The sequence below is a fragment of the Aquarana catesbeiana genome, linkage group LG03, assembly GCF_042186555.1.
Source record: "Aquarana catesbeiana isolate 2022-GZ linkage group LG03, ASM4218655v1, whole genome shotgun sequence".
Lineage (NCBI taxonomy): Eukaryota > Metazoa > Chordata > Amphibia > Anura > Ranidae > Aquarana > Aquarana catesbeiana.
Genome location: NC_133326.1, coordinates 586,721,918 through 586,744,649, shown reverse-complemented (window position 1 = coordinate 586,744,649; position 22,732 = coordinate 586,721,918). Strand labels below are relative to the sequence as shown.

Genomic DNA, 22,732 nt, shown 5'->3' with positions numbered 1-22,732 from the left:
TTTTTTTCGTTTCTTTTCCGGTTTTGTTTCTCCACCTCAACTTTTTCTCATTTTTGCATTTCACTCTTATCTTCATGTATATATTTCTTTTTGTTTCTCTTTCCTTTTTCTTTTTTCTTTCCTTCTTTTTTTCTTTTATCAGTTTTCCTTTCTTCTCTATCTCTTTCTGCATTTCTCCATTTCCTTCATTTCTATTATTATTTTTTACTTACTTTTTTTCTTTATCTTCCCATTTATTCTTTTCTATTTTTACTTTTATTATCGATTTTTAGTTTCATTTTTCTTTCTCCTTTTTTTCTTTTTTCTTCTTTCTTTTGTCTTTTTTCTTTTTCTTTTATTTTTATTTTTATTATTATTATTTTTTTTTCTATATATATTTTTTCTATCTTTTCTATTTATTTATTTTTTATTATTTTTTTATTTTTTTTTATTTTTTTTATTATTTATTATTTTTTATTTCATCATTCTCTTTATTTCTTTTTCTTCTTCCCATCTGCACTTCAGCAACATCCTCTCTGAGTATCAATTTTCCTTGTTGTACTCTGTCTGTCACTTTTGCCTCTTCTGTTTAAACTCTTTGTTTCCAGTTACTTTTCTTCTCTCTTCCCACTCTTTCTCCTCTATTTTGTTCTCACTTCTTGCATTTTCACTTCACCCTACTCACTCACCTCCCGTGGTTTTGACATATCCCAGCTGGAGGGCGGGGCCCGCCGACGTCACTCGTTTCCATGACATCGGCGGCCCCAGCACAGCAGCGTCCTCCGTTGCCCAGCTACGATCGGCTCATGCGCGGTCGGCGGCCGCTGTTTCCTCCCTCACACGCTGTTATGCCAGAGACCTTAGCGTCTCCTGTTGCCCCGGCTACCGCTGCATGACGCAAGCGCGTCCTATGTTTAACATTGGAATTTCGTCCCACAGCATCCGATCCCAGCACCGGCGCTGATTTGTTACTGGATTGTGCACTGCAGCCTGATGTTCCCTAACAACTGCTCCATCCCCACAATGGTTACAGCATCGCCGAGGAGGTACCATGATGACAGTTTCACATTACTTTTTTCTGTACCCTCCTTGTCATTTACTCTTCTTCCATTTAGAAAAAAATGCTTTTAAACTTTTGTTAGTGCCTTTTTGGCGGGATTTATGACGTCACACCAGTCTGGGGGTGGGAGGAGTCTTTTGTTTTTTTCCTTTTCTCTTCTTCCGATTGGTTGATGTTTCTTTATATAATTTTCACAGTTTTTTCACATTTATCACATGCCTGACGAGGGGGTCCTGCGTGACTCCGAAACGTTGCACTCTCTGTGTGTTGTGATCATGCAATAAACTACACGTTTGGACGCTATCTACGCTGTTCCATGGTGTACTTGCATGGGGATGCACAGGTATTCCATGCATTACTGTGCGGGCAGCCCTATTGCTGTCAATTAGAATGCAGCGGCTGCACAGACACAGCCACTGCTCCCAATGTAACATTCATGTGGGTTCCTGGTGCATGGCCACAAATGCACACACATATTTAATAAGCCTTGTGATTAGGCACTGCTGTATCACACAATTCAGAGAGCATGCCTTCTGAACTACAGATGTGCTGAAAGGAGGAGTTTCAGGAAGCAGAGTCAGTACAGGAATCACTGCTTGCAGGCAGCACCATGTACCATGGGATATGTAGTCCTTAGAAATTAAAACTAAACAGCAGAGGAGAAGCTGCAAAGCATGCAGGGGATCCAGGAAATTGTTGGAAGAGATGAGCAGTCGACAGGCAGAACAACGTCATGGAAGGCGATTTTTCAAGTAAACATATTGGAGTGTCAAAAATAACTATTGTTTGCATTGGTATTTACAATGCTAATGTTATAAAATGAAAGTGTATCTGTCACCATAGGTTTCCTTTAACACCATTTAATATTAGTTGCTTTCATAATTTAGTTTATTTCATGCTCCCAGCACAAACACAGTAGCACATTTATGCAGCCACACAGAAAAAGACCCACTTCTGTGAGATTACATATATGTGTACACTGTATGTGACAGGAAGGGGTTAAAGACCTTGCATGTACAGAAAAAATACCTGTTCATTTGCCAGAAATTCACTCAACTCCTAAATCCTGGAGTAGGCTGACAAAATACAACATTGTTGTGGACTGAATGGTGTCAGCCCTGCTCAGTTTTCTTTTCCACCCAAAAGGAGAAGCCCTGCTTTAAAGACATGTTCCCCGCTCCTCTTGAACAATTGCCCAATTGTCACTTTTGAGGAGCCGGGAGGGGGAGCAGGTACCTGATTATGACAGGTACCGGCTTCCCACTTCTGTTCCATTCCTTTTGGAATCTGAAGTTCTCCTCCCTTCCCCCTGCAGTCCAGAAGACTGCATCCACCATTCACGATGCGCAGTGCGACTCGCGCATGCGCAGTGGGCACCCGGCTGCAAAGCCACAAGCTGTCACAGCCGAATGACCATAGTGAAGATACCGGCACCGAGGACCGAAGACAGCGGGTGAGACCGACTGGGGTGAGCACACCCCTGGATCGTGGAACAGGTGAGTGGCTGTTTTAAAAGTCAGCAGCTACAGTTTTTGTAGCTGCTGACTTTTTTTTCTTTCCAGAGGTGACTGGAACTCCGCTTTAAGTACTCAAACCCTCCTTCTCTCGGATCTCTATAATATAGACACAAATCAATTTGTAGTTCAAGACTAGGAGGGCTAGATAGACTCCTTGAGATAACAGGCAGTTCTAAGTTATTTAGATAATCAACATGTATTTTATCTTTTGTTGCATTTATTAAACAAACATAGCTAAATGCTTACAAAAGGTATGTAACAGACAGAAGAGCAGCAAATAGGAGAAGTTCATTATTAGGGTTTACATACACATTTAAGTGGATATGAAAGAAGTTCTGATGCAGACATCCGTGTATACAAGCCCTTTGCTGCTAAATGATTTATGATTTACATTCTGCATTTCCAAAGATTGGGCATTCTATTTCCTAGTTCAGTTGCAAAGCTTCTTGTGTCACCTCTCTACTTTCAATGTGCAAATTGGGTAATAAATTGAAATTTAAAAAAAACAAAGCGATCCCAATGTCCAATGATCAGGCAGGAGACACAGGAAGCTGTAAAGCTGAACTAGAAAAAAGTCTGTGGAGTTCTGCCACAGTTTTCAAATGGATTAAACATGATGGACTATTCACTATTTCTATTAATTCTATATCCTTTTACTAATAAACAATGGCCTGAACAACCTGAAATAGCTCTCCTTTCCATGATTCCTGATTCTTTGAGAACAATTTAAAATAATCTGTATCTTTTTTTTTTTATTTTGGCTGGGAGAACACTGATATGTATATCGTTTTTTTTCCTTTCTTTCTTCTAATCCTATACTTTTCTAATTTCTCTTTTTCATTGCCTTTTTTTTCCTCTTTCTATTTTTGTTCTTACTTTTTTATATTATATATACTTAAAAATAAGTTGAATTGTCGCTATTCTCATTATATTCCTCCCTAAACATAATTTTTTTTAAATTTATTACGATACTTACACTATATATATGATCTTACTGTATTAATACCGATGGAAATGTTTTCATGAATCCATCTTTAAAAAAAAAAAAGATATGGTTTCACTTGCCTACTTTCATATGAAATTTGAATATATTATTATATTGCTTGTCTTTTTCAAATAATTATTTCTTTACTGCTGAATTTATTGCTCTGTTAAGCATTTGCTTACAACCTAATAAAAAAGTTTTATTCTGTAATTTTATATCCTTTTTAAATTTGCTGCTTACAGGGTCATGAAGAACTTAGAAAACAAATAATGCTTCTTCCTAAAGATAATTACAACCTTCTTTGCTTTATTTGCAGGTAATGTCTTAACAACACTTCATATCATTATTTTGTAACTAAAATTAGTCACCTCATTAATGGGGATTGACAGAATACAGCAAAGTAATACATGCACATTTTTCCATGTTCTATCCTTTTAAACACACAGCAAGCACAGAAAAATAACTGTAGATTGTCAATGACACTTTTTAGAATACTGTTGGGTCTCCACACCACTGCACTGTTGGTGCTTGTGAGAGATTTATGTACTTTTCAGAAACAGGTTTATGAATCTAAAAAAGTAGGGGTAAGTGCAGCGCAAATAATGATAAACTGAAACATATAAAAAGTCCAATACACATCCAGGATGCATTCCTGTCAGATGTCCTTGTAGCAAAAGAACGATGTGTTGGCTCCATTGATATAATCAGTCATAATCAACTTCACCCAGATAAACCAAAAATGCACTTATCAGATTCTGTGGACTTCTGCGGAACAGAAGGTCAAACTCACATGTGTCCCCGCAGGGATGAAGGTAATTCCTGATGTCGTCTTTAGAGTCCTCAGTGGCATGGTGCTGACAGGTCGGACAGGCCTTGGAGACAGAACAGTGGGCCGTGAGTGTCTGAATCATCAGGTTCCACTGAGGACTCTAAAGACGACACCAGGAATTACCTTCATCCCTGCGGGGACACATGTGAGTTTAACCTTCTGTTCCGCAGAGGTCCACAGAATCTGGTAAGCGCATTTTTGGTTTATCTGGGTGAAGTTGATTATGACTGATTACATCACTGGAGCCAACACATCGTTCTTTTGCTATAAGGACATCTGACAGGAATACATCCTGGATGTGCATTGGACTTTTTATATATTTTAGTTTATCATTATGTGCGCTGCACTTACCCCTACTTTTTTAGTATACGTTTTTAGGCATATGTGATTACCTAAAGTGTTCAGCTTGCATTCATTTATGCTTTTATAACCGTTTGCGCTGATTGTCCCATACGTTAGGTTTATGAATCTGTCTCATGGAGGCTGGCACTGAGTTTGGAGTGTTCATAATGGACACTTCTTTGCTTGGTTCAGCTCAGTAAGACTGAGTTCCCTGCCTGGCTACTGTGCCCATCATACATACAGGCACATGGCAGAGGGATTTTGTTGTGGGGTAAGTGGAGCCTCATGGGGAACTCTGAGAGACTAATACCACCACTAGTATCAGGTCCTTCTTGCTTGTCCTTAACAGCAAACAGCAATGAGTAAATTCCATAGCCGCCATTTTGACAAATATTGGCTATGAAATCTGCATAATGGTGTCCTCTATCAATCACCGGCAAGGCAGACCTGATAGAGAGCTATTCTCTGAGAGTTCCTAATCAGGTTTTGCCTATCCAATAGGTGCAATGACTGTGGAGTTGAATTGTTGAGCGGGCAGCCTAATAGCGGCTATGGAATCCACCCACTGCATTCCACTGTCAATCACAAGGAAGGTGAACCTGATGGGGAATTGTTTCTCAGCATCCACATCAGGCTTAGCTCCAAGGACAGTCTTGGGCTGAATTTTGAACTGGTGTTAAATACCTCCAGTTTCATCATCCACAAACTGGAAGTAATTCTTACTGAATTTGTCACACCCATAATGACAGCACTGAGAGGGTAACACAAATTGGAACTACATGAATCTGTCATGTGTTGGGACTGTAAATAAAACTGTCATATTATTATCATGAAATTGGTGCAGGACAATTTTATAGGGGGAATACCACTATTGTATTGTAGGGTTGTAATGATTTATTTAATCGCCCTGTCCCTCCTACCTACCTTTCTTTTTGACTTGACAACATAGCTCTGAACTTCTAGGCACATGTTATCAGCCCTGTTCACTTTTTTGATGCATATAGAGAACACAGACCTCTCTTTATTTCCTCTGTCCTCCTCATTTCCATAACTCCTCCTTGTACACAGACAGACAGCATGGGAAGTTATCAACTCACAAGAGTTATGGCAAAACTAACAGATATTTTTTTGCACTTATCAAACAAAAACATTTTTAACCGGTTCAATACTGGGCATTTTCACCCCCTTCCTTCCCAGGCCAATTTTATTTTTCAGCGCTGTCGCACTTTAAATGACAATTGCGCGGTCGTGCGACGTTGTACCCAAAAAAAATTGACGTCCTTTTTTCCCCACAAATAGAGCTTTCTTTTGGTGGTATTTGATCACCTCTGCGGTTTTTATTTTTTGCGCTATAAACAAAAGAAGAGCGACAATTTTGAAAAAAACACAATATTTTTTACTTTTTGCTATAATAAATATCCCAATTTTTTTAATAAAAAATAAATTTTTTCCTCAGTTTCGGCCGTTACGTATTCTTCTTCATATTTTTGATAAAAAAATCGCAATAAGAGTATATTGATTGGTTTGCGCAAAAGTTATAGCGTCTACACAATACGGGATAGATTTATGGCATTTTTAAAAAAAAAAAATATTTATTTATTTTTTTTTTACTAGTAATAGCGGCGATCGTGATTTTTTTTCATGACTGCGACATTATGGCGGACACATCGGACACTTTTGACACATTTTTGGGACCATTCACATTTATACAGCGATCAATGCTATAAAATTGCATTGATTACTGTGTAAATGTGACAGGCAGTGAAGGGGTTAACCACTAGGGGGACACAAGGGGTTAAATATGCTTCATAAGGGAGTGTTTCTAACTGTAGGGGGCGGGGACGTACAAGGGGAGGAGACCGATCCGTGTTCCGCTGTACTGGGAACACAGATCGGTCTCCTCACAACTGACAGGACGTGGATCTGTGTGTTTACACACACAGATCCACGGTCCGGCCTGGTTAACGGGCAATCGCGGGTGCTCGGCGGACATCGCGGCCGCCGGGCACACGCACCGGGTCCCAAGCAACGCGGCGGGCGCGCACACGCCCCCTAGATGGCTGGGAATCCCATGCCGTCATATGACGTCCACCCAGGATGGGAGATCCCATCTGTGGAGGTCATATTACTATGGCCGGGTGCTTAAGTGGTTAATGGGGACCAGACCAAAGGGGAGCAGAAAAAATAAATTCTTTCTTAGGATTTACATATACTTTAAGGACTGGGGATGGCTCTAGGTCAGTGGTTCTCAACCTCTCTAGTGCCGTGACCCCTTGATAAAATTTCCCAAGTTGTGGGGACCCCTAACAGTAAAATTAATTTCATAGCGTGGGTTGTCAGCACCTAATGCAAGACAATTAATTTGCGCCCCTAACCCATGGACATTTAGCGCTCCCTGAGACCCTTCCACTCGTACAGTATTAAACCCCTTATGGTACATTCTAGGATGTACCACTCTTTCTCTTTGTTCTCCTTTCTTTCCCTTTTATCTCTCTATCCTAATTTCTTGTTTTTTTCCCCTCATCCTTCTCTAGTCGTCTTTTTTGTTCTTTCTATTATTCTTTCTCTCACTTTTTCTTTGTTCCTCCTCCTCTTTTCCTGTCCCTTCCATGTATTCTCTATTTTTATTTCTTCTCTTACTCCTTGGTGGGGGGTGGGGAGAATGGGATAAGTGGCAGTGTTGGTGGGGGGTGAGATCAGTGGCAGTGCTGGGGGGAGTTCTGATCAGCCTACTTAGGTGCTCTTGATCAAGGTCATCTGCTGATCTGAAAACTGTAGTAGGGACTTTTAATGGCAACTCTAGTCACAGGTAGTGTTACTCATTGTGTCTCCAGCTTCACTGCGTCTCCAGCTCTGTGGTGTCTCACAGCAGTGACACCAATGCCAAAATCAGGAGATAGGGTCTCCTCCAGCCTCTCCCACTTCACATTCCTCTCCAGTCAGCTGATCTCTAGTCTCTGCCCCCCAGCCATCCCGTGAACTGAATGGGCAGCAGCGAAGAGGCTGAGTAGGCTTCAGGAACAACCCAGCTGGGTGTCTGCAAAGAGGCTGGGAGAGCGGTGCAGGCTTCAGAAACAGCCCAGGATTTGGTGACCCCTGCCAAATCGTCATTGGACCCCCAGGATGAGAACCACTGCTCTAGGTTAATTGATGCTGTTTTTCACGTAAAGTGGTTCTAAAGACTTACGTTTTTTTTACCTCGATGCATTCTCTGCATTAAGGTAAAAATCTTCTGTATCACAGGATCCCCCCTGCTCCCTATTACCTGAACTGAATCTGAATCCACCTCTTTGCCTGAGAGCAGGGTTCTCTCCTCTCTCTCCCTCTTCACAGGGAAGATTTATAGCAGTGGGAACCATGCTGTCAATCAAATCCTGTGATGAGGGAGCAGGGGGACAGCCCGCGCTGTCTGTGTCTAAAGATAAAGGCAGCATGGCTTGGGATTGAGCCTGCATGAGGAAGTGGCTTCTCGTGGGGATTCTTGCCGAAGAGACAGGATTGCTGATGGGTGGGAAAGATATACCTGTGCTCAATCCCAGGATCGCCGATGGGAGACCCCAGAAGAGGAGGATCGAGGCTGATCTGTGCAAAGATAATATAAGTATAGCATGTTTATTATTTAAAAAAAAAAGATTTACAATCACTTTAAAACATGATAACTTATGGCAGTGAGGGTGCAATTGTTTTTATTTATCTTCAGCTTGTCCCTGTTAATACCTTAAATAAAAAAAAGTAATAGGTACAAAGGCTTATGAGATGATAATCTGTACTTTCTTCTCTGTTCTTTTACAACATATACAACATTATGCTTTTTCATTCCCTAAAAACATTTCTACTTTTTATACAGTTTCAAATGTTGTCATGTGTTTGCATTTATATTTCTGCATTCATTCATTTTACTATTGCAGATTTCTTTACGAAGTACAAAAAAATTCCAGTGTAAACAAAATGAGTGTAGAGAATTTAGCTATGGTGATTGGTGTCAACCTTCTGAAACCAAAGACAGAGGAGCCAGTGGCCCTAATGAGAGGTAACCTTCCCTAATTTTTCAATATTGTTTTCTAAAGTAGTTTATTCCAAACGGTATACTGCAGAATAGACCCTTGTGTAGTAGTTTAGTGTATTATAGCACCGGCACACAGGACATTGTTTGCATTTGGCTACTATGAGCAGCAAAAGTACATCAGTAAATGAGACTTACTGCTATCAACAACATCATTGAGTCTACCTTGTTGCAATCTGAACTCGAAGCAAAGCACATTGGTGTAAATAGTCCATTAGCACTTGATTTTTAAAAATATAACTTCATCTTTAAATACAGTATATTTTCCAGAATAAATATAGTATAAATATTGTAACATTTTTAGCACTGTAAATATTTTTTCCCCTTTTTAGTTAGGACTCCATCCAGTTTTTGTCCAATACACCAGATGTATTTTCTATCATAGGTTTCTTTTGTGTTGTGTAGTACGTGTGACTATACTTGGATGGTCTCCACCTAGTGATAGTCAAGCAATGCACTGTGCTTTATATTTAAACTTTTCTTTTCACGATGCCCAGTAAGTTTCCTGGTGATGTGTTATTCCTCCTTGCAGGAGCTCCTCAGATCCAGAAGCTGATGACAGTCATGATCAGCCAACATGAAAAGTTCTTTCCTAAAACCAATGATCAGACTCCAGAACCTGCATCACAAAGTAAAGATTTTAAAATGGGACAGCTGCCACGCAGTTCAGTAGGCTGGGATGCAGCAGAAGAAAGTTTTTCACCTTCAGGAGATCCGCCTAAATCTCATGGGGTAAAAGTGTTTGGTGCAGTAAAGTCTGTTTTTTTAAATAAATCTTTACTCACTCAAAGAAATAGAGGTGACTGTACAGAGCTTTTCATAACTCTTATGCCCCGTACACACGGTCGGACTTTGTTCGGACATTTCGACAACAAAATCCTAGGATTTTTTCCGACGGATGTTGGCTCAAACTTGTCTTGCATACACACGGTCACACAAAGTTGTCGGAAAATCCGATCGTTCTGAACGCGGTGACGTAAAACACGTACGTCAGGACTATAAATGGGGCAGTGGCCAATAGCTTTCATCTCTTTATTTATTCTGAGCATGCGTGGCACTTTGTCCGTCGGATTTGTGTACACTCGATCGGAATTTCCGACAACGGATTTTGTTGTCGGAAAATTTTATCTCCTGCTCTCCAACTTTGTGTGTCGGAAAATCCGATGGAAAATGTCCGATGGAGCCCACACACGGTCGGAATTTCCGACAACACGCTCCGATCAGACATTTTCCATCGGAAAATCCAACCGTGTGTACGGGGCATAAGAGTGCCTCATGAACCTTGAAACCTGGTGCACTCAAATACGAAAGTCATAACCTAAATTAAAATCCAGACACCACCCCCCCTTTTGCCTTCTGGACATTTTAGGTAGCCTATCTTTGTAATGGGTGAATCCATTAGGGGTGATTTACTAAAATTGGTTTCTATTCAGAGATGCACCAGATTTTGCATGCTCCAATCAGCTTCTAGGTTTTATTTTCAAAGCTTAATTGAACAAGCTGAAGTTGGAAGCTGATTGGCTACCACGCACAGCTGCACCAGTTTCTGAGTGCTCCAGTTTTAGTAGATCTGCCCCACTGTCTAATAGTTAGACTCAAAAGTCAAGAGGGAGCACAACATAAGTTCGCAAAGTCAGTACTTGCAGAAGTATTTGCATGCAGATTTAGGACTATGGGGTACTCGGGAAAACAACAAAAGATATGCAGACACTTAAAGGTGCCTGCATTTTCTGCTGGCAATTTACTTAACGTCATGTGAGTACAAGTACATTTTATGTAAGGCAGTGCAAAATTCATTTGCAATTTGCAAAGTGCAGTAACCCAAACCATTACTGAAATGTAAATGACATTCAGTAGATGGGATACCTATATTAGTATATTACCTCTATTAGTATTAATATATAGGTACCATCATCCCAAAAAACATAATAGATATAGTAGATGGGACATTCGGGGTACTAAGGTATTAAAGCTTTCCATTCCCCTCTTTCACTAAAAACTACATCAGCCTGTAACTCTGAAACGCTGATGTGAAATCATCTTACATTCATTAGTCAACCAAAATGTTTTTTCTTTTAATTACTACTGTTTTCCACTTCCTAGTTGAGTGAGGCACTGGTGATGTAACCATGACCTTACAGATGCATCATGGGAAGGCTGCATCACCAGTGTTTTCCCCCTCAGATGATATGCGCCTTTGCATGTTCCAGGAGACAGAACTCAGAGTTATAGGATGTAAAGGCACTTGAAATAGGGAGGAAAAGAAAAATAAGATATACAAAGATTAAAAAGCTTGCAATTATCTATAATTGGATGTTTGTAGATTGCCATTATTACGAATTTCTAAGTTCCTCTTTAAGAGTGGTCATTTTTATTATAAACAATAAATAAAAGGTATATACAACATGTCTGATTCAATCCAATATTGGATGAGACAAGTTGTATATTTTTTAATTTATAATAAAAAGACTGGGGGAGCATTTTAATATGTCCCAATTATTATATTTATCTTGCAAAGCATTACTAAAGTCAGATTAGTGAAAGAGGAAGTCTTTAGGTGCTATAGGTTACTGCCAAGGTTGCCACTTGACTAATATTTTACCAACCTGGCTGCTAAATATGGGTCATGTTAAATATTATTATTATTAGAAAATTAGTAGATAAAGTTAAAGGGTTAAATCACCTTTACTTACTTTTCCCAAAAATGTCCCTATGTCCCTTATATGTGAAAATGCTGTGTTTCATTTTGCAAGCAAATACTTACTTTTTCAGATGCTTATATTATTATTCTCCCCTATCCCTCCTGCAGATGACAGGATGCACCCAGCTTTGGATTTGCATTGCTGGAAACTCCAGAATAAGCACTTTTGGCATAATTTCCTACCCCTGCACAAGCATAGTCTGCTCCAAATTACTCTAGCAGAATGCTGAGCTGCCAGAGAGAGTGGACTGCAAATGGTGAACTTATCCTTTAAACTGTAGTTAATATGCAAACCAATACTGTAAATAGAGAACTGCACTTTACAAACTGTACTCTGAATTAGGAAAGATTAGAAATGGTAATGGTTAGGAGAACAGCAAAAATCTCTACAGCCAGAAGACACTATTCATGAACACTTGACCTTCAATCCAACCATGAATGTTTGGTCTCAATGGAGTCATCCTTTCATTTTTACAAGATTATTTTATAATTAAGACTACATTTTTAATGCTTACACTATTTGTTGTTTTGTAGAAATACCCAAGTGATTCTCGTGGCTCCTCTACTTCTGAAGATAGTATGTCACTTAATGAAGACTATTACTCCTTACAAACAGACAACTCAGAATCATGGATTACAGCTCCTAGAAAACGAACCCAAACTCTGCCTATTACAAACTTTAACATGCCCAAACAACAAGATGACATCAGTACCAGCACTTTTAACAAAACAGACCTATTCAGCAGTGATTTTTGGTCATCTCCAAATGGAAAGTCATCTTTAATGTCATATCCTCACCACAAGAGGACCCTTTCAGAGGAAATCTCCCAGCAACGTACATCAACCTATGATAATGTCCCTATACCTCAAAGTGGCATTGGAAGCAGCAAACCATATTGTCCTGCTACTGAATGTCCTGTAAGCAAGGGAAGTAAAGAAAGTGATAAACTTAGTCCTGGCCTCCTTAGAAATGGTGTAGATTGTCTTGTTACAGAGAAAACAGAAGGCAACACTTGTGGCTTGTTGGCCAGTGAATTAGAAGAAATGAAAATTTACAACAAACAACTTGAGGAAAGGGTGAAAAGGTAATGATGATGGTTTTCATTTACTAGTCAAGTAAATAAGTAAATAAGCTTCTCTTTGTGAATGTGAATTGCAGTTTACACTTTAACAATAGCAATTAGAATCTATTATATCTGAAGTTATGTGTGACTCAATTATTTTGTGCGCAAAGCATGGATATCACTGCATTTTAAAAACAATAAAAGGAATTCAGTGTCTTAAAGTAGAGCTCCACCCAAAAGGGGAAGCTCTGTTAGTTTGCCTGACTTTGACAGGTACCTGCTCCCACATCTTGGTGACTTCACCACGGCAAAGTCATCCAGAAGTTCAGCCCCCTTCTCCTTCCTCCCCTGATGGGCCATTCACAAAGTGCAGCGAGCTTCACGCATGCGCAGTAGGGAACCGGCTATTTGTAGCTGCTGATTTTTAATTTTTTATGAAGGAGTCTGGCGCTCTGCTTTAATATAGTATAAGAATATATATGCCTTCAAAAGTGGTTTAAATCATGTACTTTTATTCATGTAGTCAAAACAAGAATGCAGATCAGGAGTTCTGATTGTTCTCTGACTTTCCTGATCTGCATTCCTGTTTCGAGTCAGCACAATAAGCAGTCACCTAGCGTTTGCAGCAGGTGCGGATCCAGAGTCTAGTCTCAGGAGGGGCACTGCCAGAAAATACGTTTTTTGGGGGGAATTTATCAGGGAAATGGATGGTGTTGGCGCTTCAATCATCACAGCACCATGGTTGTTATGGTGTCAGGATGATTGAAGCGCATTTTTTCTATTATTACATTGTTATATAAAATGAAATAGTTCAACTCACTATAATGCAGAATCAGTGGGAGCCCCAAGCGTGTCACTTGCCATGTTGCCTGCCACCAGATGCGGATTGTCACTTGCCACTTCACCTGCCACACGTTGCAGATTGTCACTTGCCACTTCACCTGCCACACGTTGCAGATTGTCACTTGCCATGTCACCTGCCCCCAGATGTGGATTGTCACTTTCCTGCTACAATTGTCACTTGCCACATTGCCTGCCACCAGATACAGATTGTCACCTTGCCACGTCACCTGCCACACATTGCGGATTGTCACTTGCCACATCCCCTGTCACACATTGCGGATTGTCACTTTCCATGTCACCTGCCCCCAGATGCAGATTGTCACTTGCCTGCTACAATTGTCACTTGCCACGTCACCTGCCACCAGATGCGGTTTGTCACTTGCCACGTCACCTGCCACCAGATGCGGATTGTCACTTGCCACGTCACCTGCCACCAGATGCAGTTTGTCACTTGCCACGTCACCTGCCACCAGATGCGGATTGTCACTTGCCACGTCACCTGCCACCAGATGCGGATTGTCATGTCGCCTGCCACACATTGCGGATTGTCACTTGCCATGTCGCCTGCCACCAGATGAAGATTGTCACTTGCCACGTCACCTTGCCACCAAATGCGGATTGTCACGTCATATGCCACACATTGCGGATTGTCACTTGCCATGTCGCCTGCCACCAGATGAAGATTGTCACTTGCCTGCTACAGCTACAATTGTCACTTTCTGTATCCCAGAGGGTGAGGCAGCAGATTACCAGTCAGGCAGCAGAGAGATGATGTAATCTCTCTGCTGCCCGTAGCTACCTGCACAGTGAGGGCGGAACTGCAGGGATGCAGGGCGGGTGGTGAGAGATGATGTCATCTCTCTGCTCCCCCTCCCGCCGGCTCCCTGATTGGCCAGCAGCCCGGCCGCTCTCTAAATGTCACCAGCGGCCAGCCCGGCCGTCCGCTCTCATCCGCCCACCCCACGGTCAGGCTTAGACTGTCACCAGCCCCCGGCCGTCCGCTCTCTCACCCGCCAGTGACAGTGGGCGGGTGAGAGAGCGGACGGCCGGGGGGGCTGGTGATAGTCTGAGACTGACAGTCAGTCTCAGACTGTCACCCGCCCGGCCATCCGCTCTCTCTCTCCCGCGGACCCAGCTGCCTGCCCTCTCCCCAGCATTCTCGGAGGGGGCAATTGACCCGTTGCCCCCCCCCCTGGATCTGCCCCTGGTTTGCAGGAGATCTGCAGTGGTGATCCTCATGTTTTTCTCACTATAGCTTTAGTAAAGTGAGTTAAGATAGTTTAAGGGCTTGTTCACACTCGACTTTTTACAAGTGTTAATGACGAGTTAAAAACACTCCCTAAACGCCCTATGCACAGTTTTGAAGCGTTTGATGAGCAATAAGGCATGTTAAAACCTCTCCACAATCACCTATATATAAATGGGAAGTGACATTACAGGAAATAATCAAACCACACCACAATTGCGCCGCAAATGCCTGCCAGAGCATTTGCATAGTGATATCATAGACTTGAATGGGAGGCCTTGAAAGGCTTCAAATGCTTCCTGACTCAACATGAGGCCTCTATTTCGAAGCAACACTAACACGTCATATTTTGATAATGTGAACAGCACTGTGTGCTCTTCATTATATCATTTGTGTTTTTAACGTCCCTCAAATGCCTGCTTTTAATGCCAGTGTGAACTTAGCCTTAAGGAGTCACAGGGCTTTATTTTCAGCTAGAATGCAGGGGAATGCCATTCTGGCACCTCCAGCACTGAATGTATGTAATGGCAAGGTGTGGTGGGGTGTACAGGATGGTCTATTGCTGTGGGGGGAGGCTCTATTTTTGATGGAGAGGTCTATTGTTGCTGAGGGGGTCTTATGTTGCTGGGGGGGGTCAGTTGTTGCTGGGAGGAATCTATTGTTGCTGGCTGCAGGAGATGTATTTTTCTGCTTTTCTTGTTATCATTAACAATTTCCATACAAATTGCACAAAATGATATTTGGTTCTGTATTCTCTATATGGGGTGGTACTGGGAGATGGGTAGGGGTGGAACAAAGAGTCGGTGCTCAGAGGTGGGTATGGGGCGGAGACAAGGGATGACTTGTGAGAGGAAAACTGTACCTATTTTCTGAGAAAAGAAAATCCCTGAGTACTCATATGATTGTATTTAGCAGTTTGTGTATTTCTCTGCTGCTTTATGAGAACCCTGTAGTACGATGAGCTGATAAATAAGGCTTTGAGCTTTATTGAAGATCTTATAGTGTGTTCTGGATAATATTCCTCCTTCTTTTGTCAGGTACCAATCTATTGTGCTAGAAGCAAAAAACACTGTTTATGCCTTGTTTAGATCCTAAAGAAACTGTTTAATTTTACCAGCACTCTGAAATCAGTACATTTTGAAACTGTTTACTGCCCTTCCCATAGTTTACAAGTTACTCCCGTCCAGGGGAAGATGGTAGTGCTGATCAGTGAAGTGTACTCTATTGTGGTCAAATTCTTGGCCTTGAATCTCAGCAAATTAGGGTGACCATAGACTGGGTGATGTCTTACTGAGACTATCAGCACTAGCTGTCATATTCTTCTAACTTAGCCTTATACACATTGACAAGTTCATTTTATTTACTTCATAGAAAGGATAACAGTGCAAATCCAAAAGAGGGTTTTGGGGCATGTTGGAAATTTTCTATATGCAAAAACAATTGCATCTGACACTAATGGTGGCCATAAACCACAAATACTTTGATCAATTTATTTTCTGACCAATGTCTTCTGAAGAATCAATCTATAGTTAACAACCCATATGGACGATAAGCCACACACAGAAGTGCATTTTGTTGACAGTTAATATATAATCGTAACTTACAATTGTAAATTATCAATTGTGTCTGTGTTTCCACATGTAATCTCATATTCTGATTGATTGAAATATGATTCTATTTATGAGCCAAGTCTGGCTCCCCTGTTTAACTGCAAGCTTTAAAACACCAAGTCTTCCCAACCCTCAGAGAAGCCCATATGTGGGTGCTCCCCCATTTTCCAAAGTGGAAGGATGTCTCTCAGACTTTGTGGACACTTGGAAAGCTTGCATCTCAGATGCTTGGGTGTGGGAGGTGTTCAAGGGCTATACCAGCTCCCTTCCTAGTTTATCATTTCCAACCTGTCTGTGTCACTGCACAGATTAGTAGGTTTGCATACATTCCCAGTGAGTTTTCAGGAATAGGGTATCATTTCCCCTGTCCCTGTGGCAGACTGGTTGCAGGGGTTCTGCGCCAACCTGTTTGAAAGTTTCTAAGCCAAAAGTGGGAATTCACTCCATCTTGGATCTCAAGGTTCTAAATATTAAGGCCTGGAAACTCTGCATGGAATCCACCAGGTATCTTTCTGGACCTTCCATGCTGCCTATCTTCTGTACTTCGGGTGTTCACCAAAGTACTGGATCCAGTACTAGCCTTTTTGTGCTCTCAGGGTAATTGCATTGTGGGAAATATGGATGGTCACCTAATGAGGACATGGTAAGCATAGGTTCTGAAGAACAAATCTGATTTCTTTTTTGAAGAGGTAAGTAAAACCTTGGACAGAGGGGTGGCTGTGGACGTGGTATACTTGGATTTTGCAAAAGCGTTTGACACAGTTCCCCACACATGGCTAATGTGTAAGGTAAAGTCTACAGGCTTGGAAATATCAGTTTGTAAATGGATAGAAAACTGGCAAAAAGAGAGTAGTGGTTAATGATTCTTACTCTGAATGGTCTAAGGTTATCAGTGGTGTACCCCAAGGTTCAGTGTTGGGACCCTTAATTTTTTAATACATTTTATAAATGATATAGGGTCTGGGAATAAAAGAACCATTACAGTCTTTGTAGATGACACCAAGCTCTGCAGTGAAATAACATCCTTTCAGGATGTCTCCAACTTACAAGCCAACCTTAATGCTCTATTTAATTGGGCAACTATGTAGCAGATGAGGTTTAATGTTGATAAATGTAAAGTTATGCACTTGGGGGCTAGAAACCAGCATGCATCATACATACTAGGGGGAGAACAGCTGGGGGAGTCAATGGTGGAGAAGGTGTTTTTTGCCTTCCTATGGATCAACTGTGGGTATAGGATTCTGTATATGGAGAATTTCTTGTGTTTATTTTGTTTTTTTTCTATTGGTTGGACTTGTGTCTTTTAAATCTAACTTTGTAACTACGCTTAGAACTATGACGTGTACCAGGAATAGGACAGGCTTGTAAACAACAAATCTCAGAAAGAGGCTCGGTCCTTAAGAGGTTAATATCTTTATAAGGGTCTGGGATTAAAAGTACCATTTCAGCCTTTGCAGATGACACCAAACTATGCAGTGGAATAACGTCCTTACAGGATGTCTCCAATTTACAAGCCAACCTCAATGCACTGTCTAATTGGGCGACGATGTGGCAGATGAGGTTTAATGTTGATTAATGTAAAGCTATGCACTTGGGGGTAAGAATATGCATGCATCATACATACTAGGGAGAGTACAACTGGGGGAATCTGTAGTGGAGAAGGATCTGGGGTTTTGGTAGATCATAAACTCAATAATAACATGCAATGCCAAGCTGCAGTTTCCAAAGCGAGCAAAGTTATTTCTTGTATTAACAGAGGTATGGACTCCAGAGAGAGAGATATTATTTTGCCCCTGTACAAATCATTAGTAAGACCTCATCTGGAATATGCAGTTCAGTTTTGGGTACCAGTTCTCAAAAAGAATATCCGGGAACTGGAGAAAGTGCAGAGAAGGGCAACCAAATTGATAAGAAGCATGGAGGAGCTCAGCTATGAGTAAAGATTAGAGGAACTGAATTTATTCTCTCTTGAGAAAAGGAGATTAGGGGGGATCACCATGTATAAATATATAAGAGGTCCATATAGTGAACTTGGTGTTGAGTTATTCACTTTACGGTCAACACAGAGGACAAGGGGGGGGGGGGCACTCTTTAGCCTAGAGGAAAAGAGTTTTTATCTCCAAATACGGAAAGGTTTCTTCACAGTAACAGCTGTGAAAATGTGGAATAGACTCCCTCCAGAGGTTGTTCTGGCCAGCTCAGTAGATTGCTTTAAGAAAGGCCTGGAATCTTTCCTAAATGCACACAAAAGGTAAAGTTGATCCAGGGAAAATCTGACTGTCTCTTGGGGGTCAGGAAGGAATTTTTTCCCCCTGCTGTAGCAAATTGGATCACGCTTTGCTGGGGTTTTTCACCTTCCTCTGGATCAACTGTGGGTAAAGGATTGGGTATATGGGTCTGTTTGATATTATTTTTTATTGATTTATTTTTATGGTTGAACTTGATGGACTTGTGTCTTTTTTCAACCTGGCTAACTATGAAGAACACATTTTTCCTGACCGTCTAGACTTTGTGCAAGTTCAGATGGTTCCTGAACCTTGAGAAATCAGCATTAGAAACAGTTCATTGCTGGGTCTAGTCTTAGATGTAGCTCAAGTCAGAGTTTTTCTTCATGAGGAGAAACTTCACACTCCCCTGACAGAATTGTACTCTTCAGTCCATGAGTTGCCCAACTCTTTGCTTCAGTATGAGTGCCTCAGGGTGAGGCAATCCCATTTGCCCTGTTCCACTCCAGGCCCCTACAGCACATTCTGTCATTGTCAGGACCTTCTGGCCTTCAGATTCAACAATAAACTGGACAGGTTTATCATAGGGTACAGAGATTCTCTAGCACAGGGGTCCCACCATGCCTCTGCCTGTGAGAGTCATGCTTGTAACTGTCCGCCTTGCAATGCCTCATGGAACTTATAGTTTTGCAACAGCTGGAGGGCCGCCAGTTTGAGACCCCTGCTCTAGCATAAGCAGTAGATACTGTGGTCACTCCTTCCTCATCCGTCCCCTTAGCTCTGGACTGGCCTCCTCTCTAATGTTTCACCAAATAGGGGCTTAATCACAGTGAATGTTTGACATGAAAATGTATAGATTATAGATTATATACTCTAGTATAAGCCATTTTTTTTAGGCTGAAAGTGCCCCCCTCGGCTTATACTGGAGTCACCACTGTCTGCCTACCTGATCAGTGTGTCATGCAGACAGTGGCGGCCAGCGTGTCATAAAAACATACGACGGCCATTACACTGTTCAAAAGCCGCGCCTTCTCTTCGTCTGTGATAGGCAGAACACTCAATTTTCCAGCAGTCAGTGTTCAGCCTATCACGGACATCCTCTCATCCATGGTATGAGGATGAGCGGATGTCCATGATAGGCTGAACACTGACTGCTGGGAAATTGAGTGTTCTCCCTATCACAGACGAGGAGGAGGCGTGGCTTTTGAACACTGGAATGGCCGCCGTATGTTTTTATGATATGACACACTGATCGGTGCAGTGGTGGCTGCAGATCGGCACATGGAGGCTGCAGATTGCCACATGGAGGCATGCACAGAACACAGGGAGGCATACACAGGACACAGGGAGGCATACACAGGACGCAGGGAGGCATACACAGGACACAGGGAGGCATGCACAGGACACAGGACGGCATGCACAGGACACAGGGCGGCATGCACAGGACACAGGGCGGCATGCACAGGACACAGGGAAGCATGCACAGGACAAAGGGAGGCATGCACAGGACACAGTGAGGTATGCACAGGACACAGGGAGGCATGCAGCTGCAGATGGGCATTGTTGACCCTCTTTTCCACTTACAGTAGCTGCTGCATTTCTCACCCTTGGCTTATACTCAAGTATAAGTTTTCCCAGTTTTTTGTGGTAAATTAGGGGCCTCGGCTTATATTCGGATCGACCTATACTTGAGTATATACGGTATTTAAACTCAGATCACTAATTACCTCCTTTCCTCACTTCTCCCTTTAGCAATTTGTTGTGAACGAACAGCAATTGTGTTTATATCTAGCACAAATGTTACCAAGTGAATTCCTTAGTGAAACCTAGTAAACATACAAAAAGGTCTTGGGTAAACAGATGTGCATAAAAAAAATAAATCATTTTCTTTTGTTTTCATATATATCTCTTCGTAGCATAGAGAAAGAAAACTTTGACGTATGGAAAAAAGTAGTGAAATTGAATGAAGATCTAGAAAAAGAAAAAAATCAACGGAAGGCTCTAGAAATTACCTTGCAAAACATGGAGCGATCACGAGATGACGCAGAGAAGAGGAACAAACATTTGGAACAGGAGATCCAAGGCTTTGTGAGGGCAATGAGCCAAGCTGGAAACAAGCCATAGTCGATACATAGTTACTATGAGAGAAAAGATGATAGAGCAATCTGTACCCTGTAAGGGACTGTGACTAAGAAGCAGCTTATGGTGGAGAATTGTGGATAAACACTGCGGGATGACTGCCAAGAGCTGCTGTACTTCTAAGCCCAGTGACATTGCACACATCCAAATTATCTACTGCCTTGAATGCTTTTTTTATTTTTAGTACAAAAATACATTTTGTAAAAGACTGAAAAACTTTTTTTTTTTGCACCTTAGCACAGTGCTGCCCTTTGCACTTACCGTATCTACTTTGCCCATAGGGTAAATAGCATCCAAAGTGCTGGACTTGCAGTGAAAAAGGGTCAATGCCTTTAACATACACAATTCTGCATGTGTTCACAAAACTAAACTTTCCTGACTTCTATTTACCAATGGTGTTTGTACTGGGTCCTCAGGGAGCCAACTACAAACTCTGTAGTGGCTGCAATGATGTTTAAAATTTTAATAAAAGAAATGAAGGAACTGAGGCGGAGCATCTCAGAGGAACTTGTGTAAGCCCGCATGTGTGGTCAGATATAGCAGCCTTTCTGGTTTCATCCACAGCTTTCAGATTATTGGTGTTTTGGCAATGCCTAATATTTATTTCTGCAAAGGAGAGTCTACTATCAATTCTTAATCAAATATCATTTCACTGAATGAGAACTTACTGAAAGCAATACAAATGTGAGCTATCACAGCTCATTTAAGTATGAACTTTGTTAGGTCCTGGTTTCAACAAAATGGGGTTCCTGAGCTAAAATCACTGAAATTCTGTACAAGGTAGAAGGTGTGTCTCTACACAACGAGAAGCCTAAAGCCAATGTAAAAAAGTGAGGTCAAAAGCATGCACAGGCACTTTTAGGCAAAACGTGGATGTGTTTTAAGTATTACCCACAATACACTGACTACACTGCACTATACACCCAAAATACAGTCACACACAGCATACTGCAACATGCAACCCAATGCAGTCAGCAAGCCAGCATACATGACAAATATACTTAGCACACCACATCATGTACCCCAGTACACTTGTGACATCCCCACCATGACACACTTTGCACACTGCACCATGCTTTTTGTTACACTCTGCACACCGCACATTGACACATTCAGTACTCTGCAGCATGCTCCCAATAAACTTGACACGATACACAATGGACCCAACTTCAGTCAACAGCATGCACCCCAGTACACTCGGCACACTGTACAATGCACCTAAATATTATACTTACCTCAGAGTTCCCAGTAGTGGATCTGTAGGCGGTAACTTGGCAGGTTGCTGGTAGATAATCTGCTCCCATCCAGTAGCAACCATTATCCTGGCCTGTTCCATTTTCTATATCACATTCCACTTTGCCTGCCCTCTGGCCTGCTGTCCTATGCTTGGTGCTAGAACATAGAGGGGTTGATTTACTAAAACTGGAAAATGCAAAATTTGTTGCAGCTGTGCATAGAAACCAATCAGCTTCCAGGATTTTTGTCAAAGCTTAATTGAACAAGCTGAAGTTAGAAGCTGGTTGGCTACCATGCACAGCTGCACCAGATTTTGCACTCTCCAGTTTTAGTAAATCAGCTCCAGAGTGTTCAAAATCTGACAGCTGTTGCTGTTCCTCTGCAAGAAAAAAAGCTACAAAGCAGCGCTCTATGGGTTTGTGAAGACATAAGTTGAATAAAAAACGAGTTTTTTATGTTGTGAGCTGGATGAACAAAAACTGCAGGAAACTGTAAAAGCTTTAAATGCTGCAATGCACGGTCATGCAGATATGTGTTCAAAGTAATACAGGCATACCCCACTTTTAAGTACACAATAGGGTTTATTTACTAAAGCTGGAAAGTGCAAAATCAAGCTCACTTCTGCATAGAAACCAACAAGTTTCTAACCTTCGCTTGTTCAATTAAGCTTTGGTAATAAAACCTAGAAGCTCATTAGTTTCTATGCAGAAGTGAGCCTGATTTTGCACTTTCCAGCTTTAGTAAATAAACCCCATTGCGTACTTAAAAGTGGGGTATGCCTGTGTAGTAGATCAGCAGTGACAGCAGGATCTTAATTGTTCTTTTACCACTCTTTAAAGCTGATCTCCAAGCAGATATCAATCACATGAAATTCATACAGCGACAAGCAAAAA

At 41.5% G+C, this 22,732-nt stretch overlaps 1 protein-coding gene across 4 annotated transcripts in view; it reads left to right on the top strand.

Annotated features, from left to right (window-relative positions):
* Positions 1-22,431, top strand: part of ARHGAP25 (Rho GTPase activating protein 25) — a 214,183-nt gene extending 191,752 nt beyond the window's left edge. For all 4 annotated transcript variants that reach the window (XM_073622031.1, XM_073622033.1, XM_073622032.1 and 1 more), the window contains 5 exons: positions 3,784-3,857; positions 8,621-8,742; positions 9,308-9,507; positions 12,011-12,561; positions 20,381-22,431. In XM_073622031.1, coding sequence (XP_073478132.1) covers positions 3,784-3,857; positions 8,621-8,742; positions 9,308-9,507; positions 12,011-12,561; positions 20,381-20,588 — 1,155 coding nt within the window. In that variant the 3' untranslated portion in view covers positions 20,589-22,431. The remainder of the gene's footprint in view (positions 1-3,783; positions 3,858-8,620; positions 8,743-9,307; positions 9,508-12,010; positions 12,562-20,380) is intronic.
* The last annotated feature ends 301 nt before the right edge of the window (positions 22,432-22,732 follow it).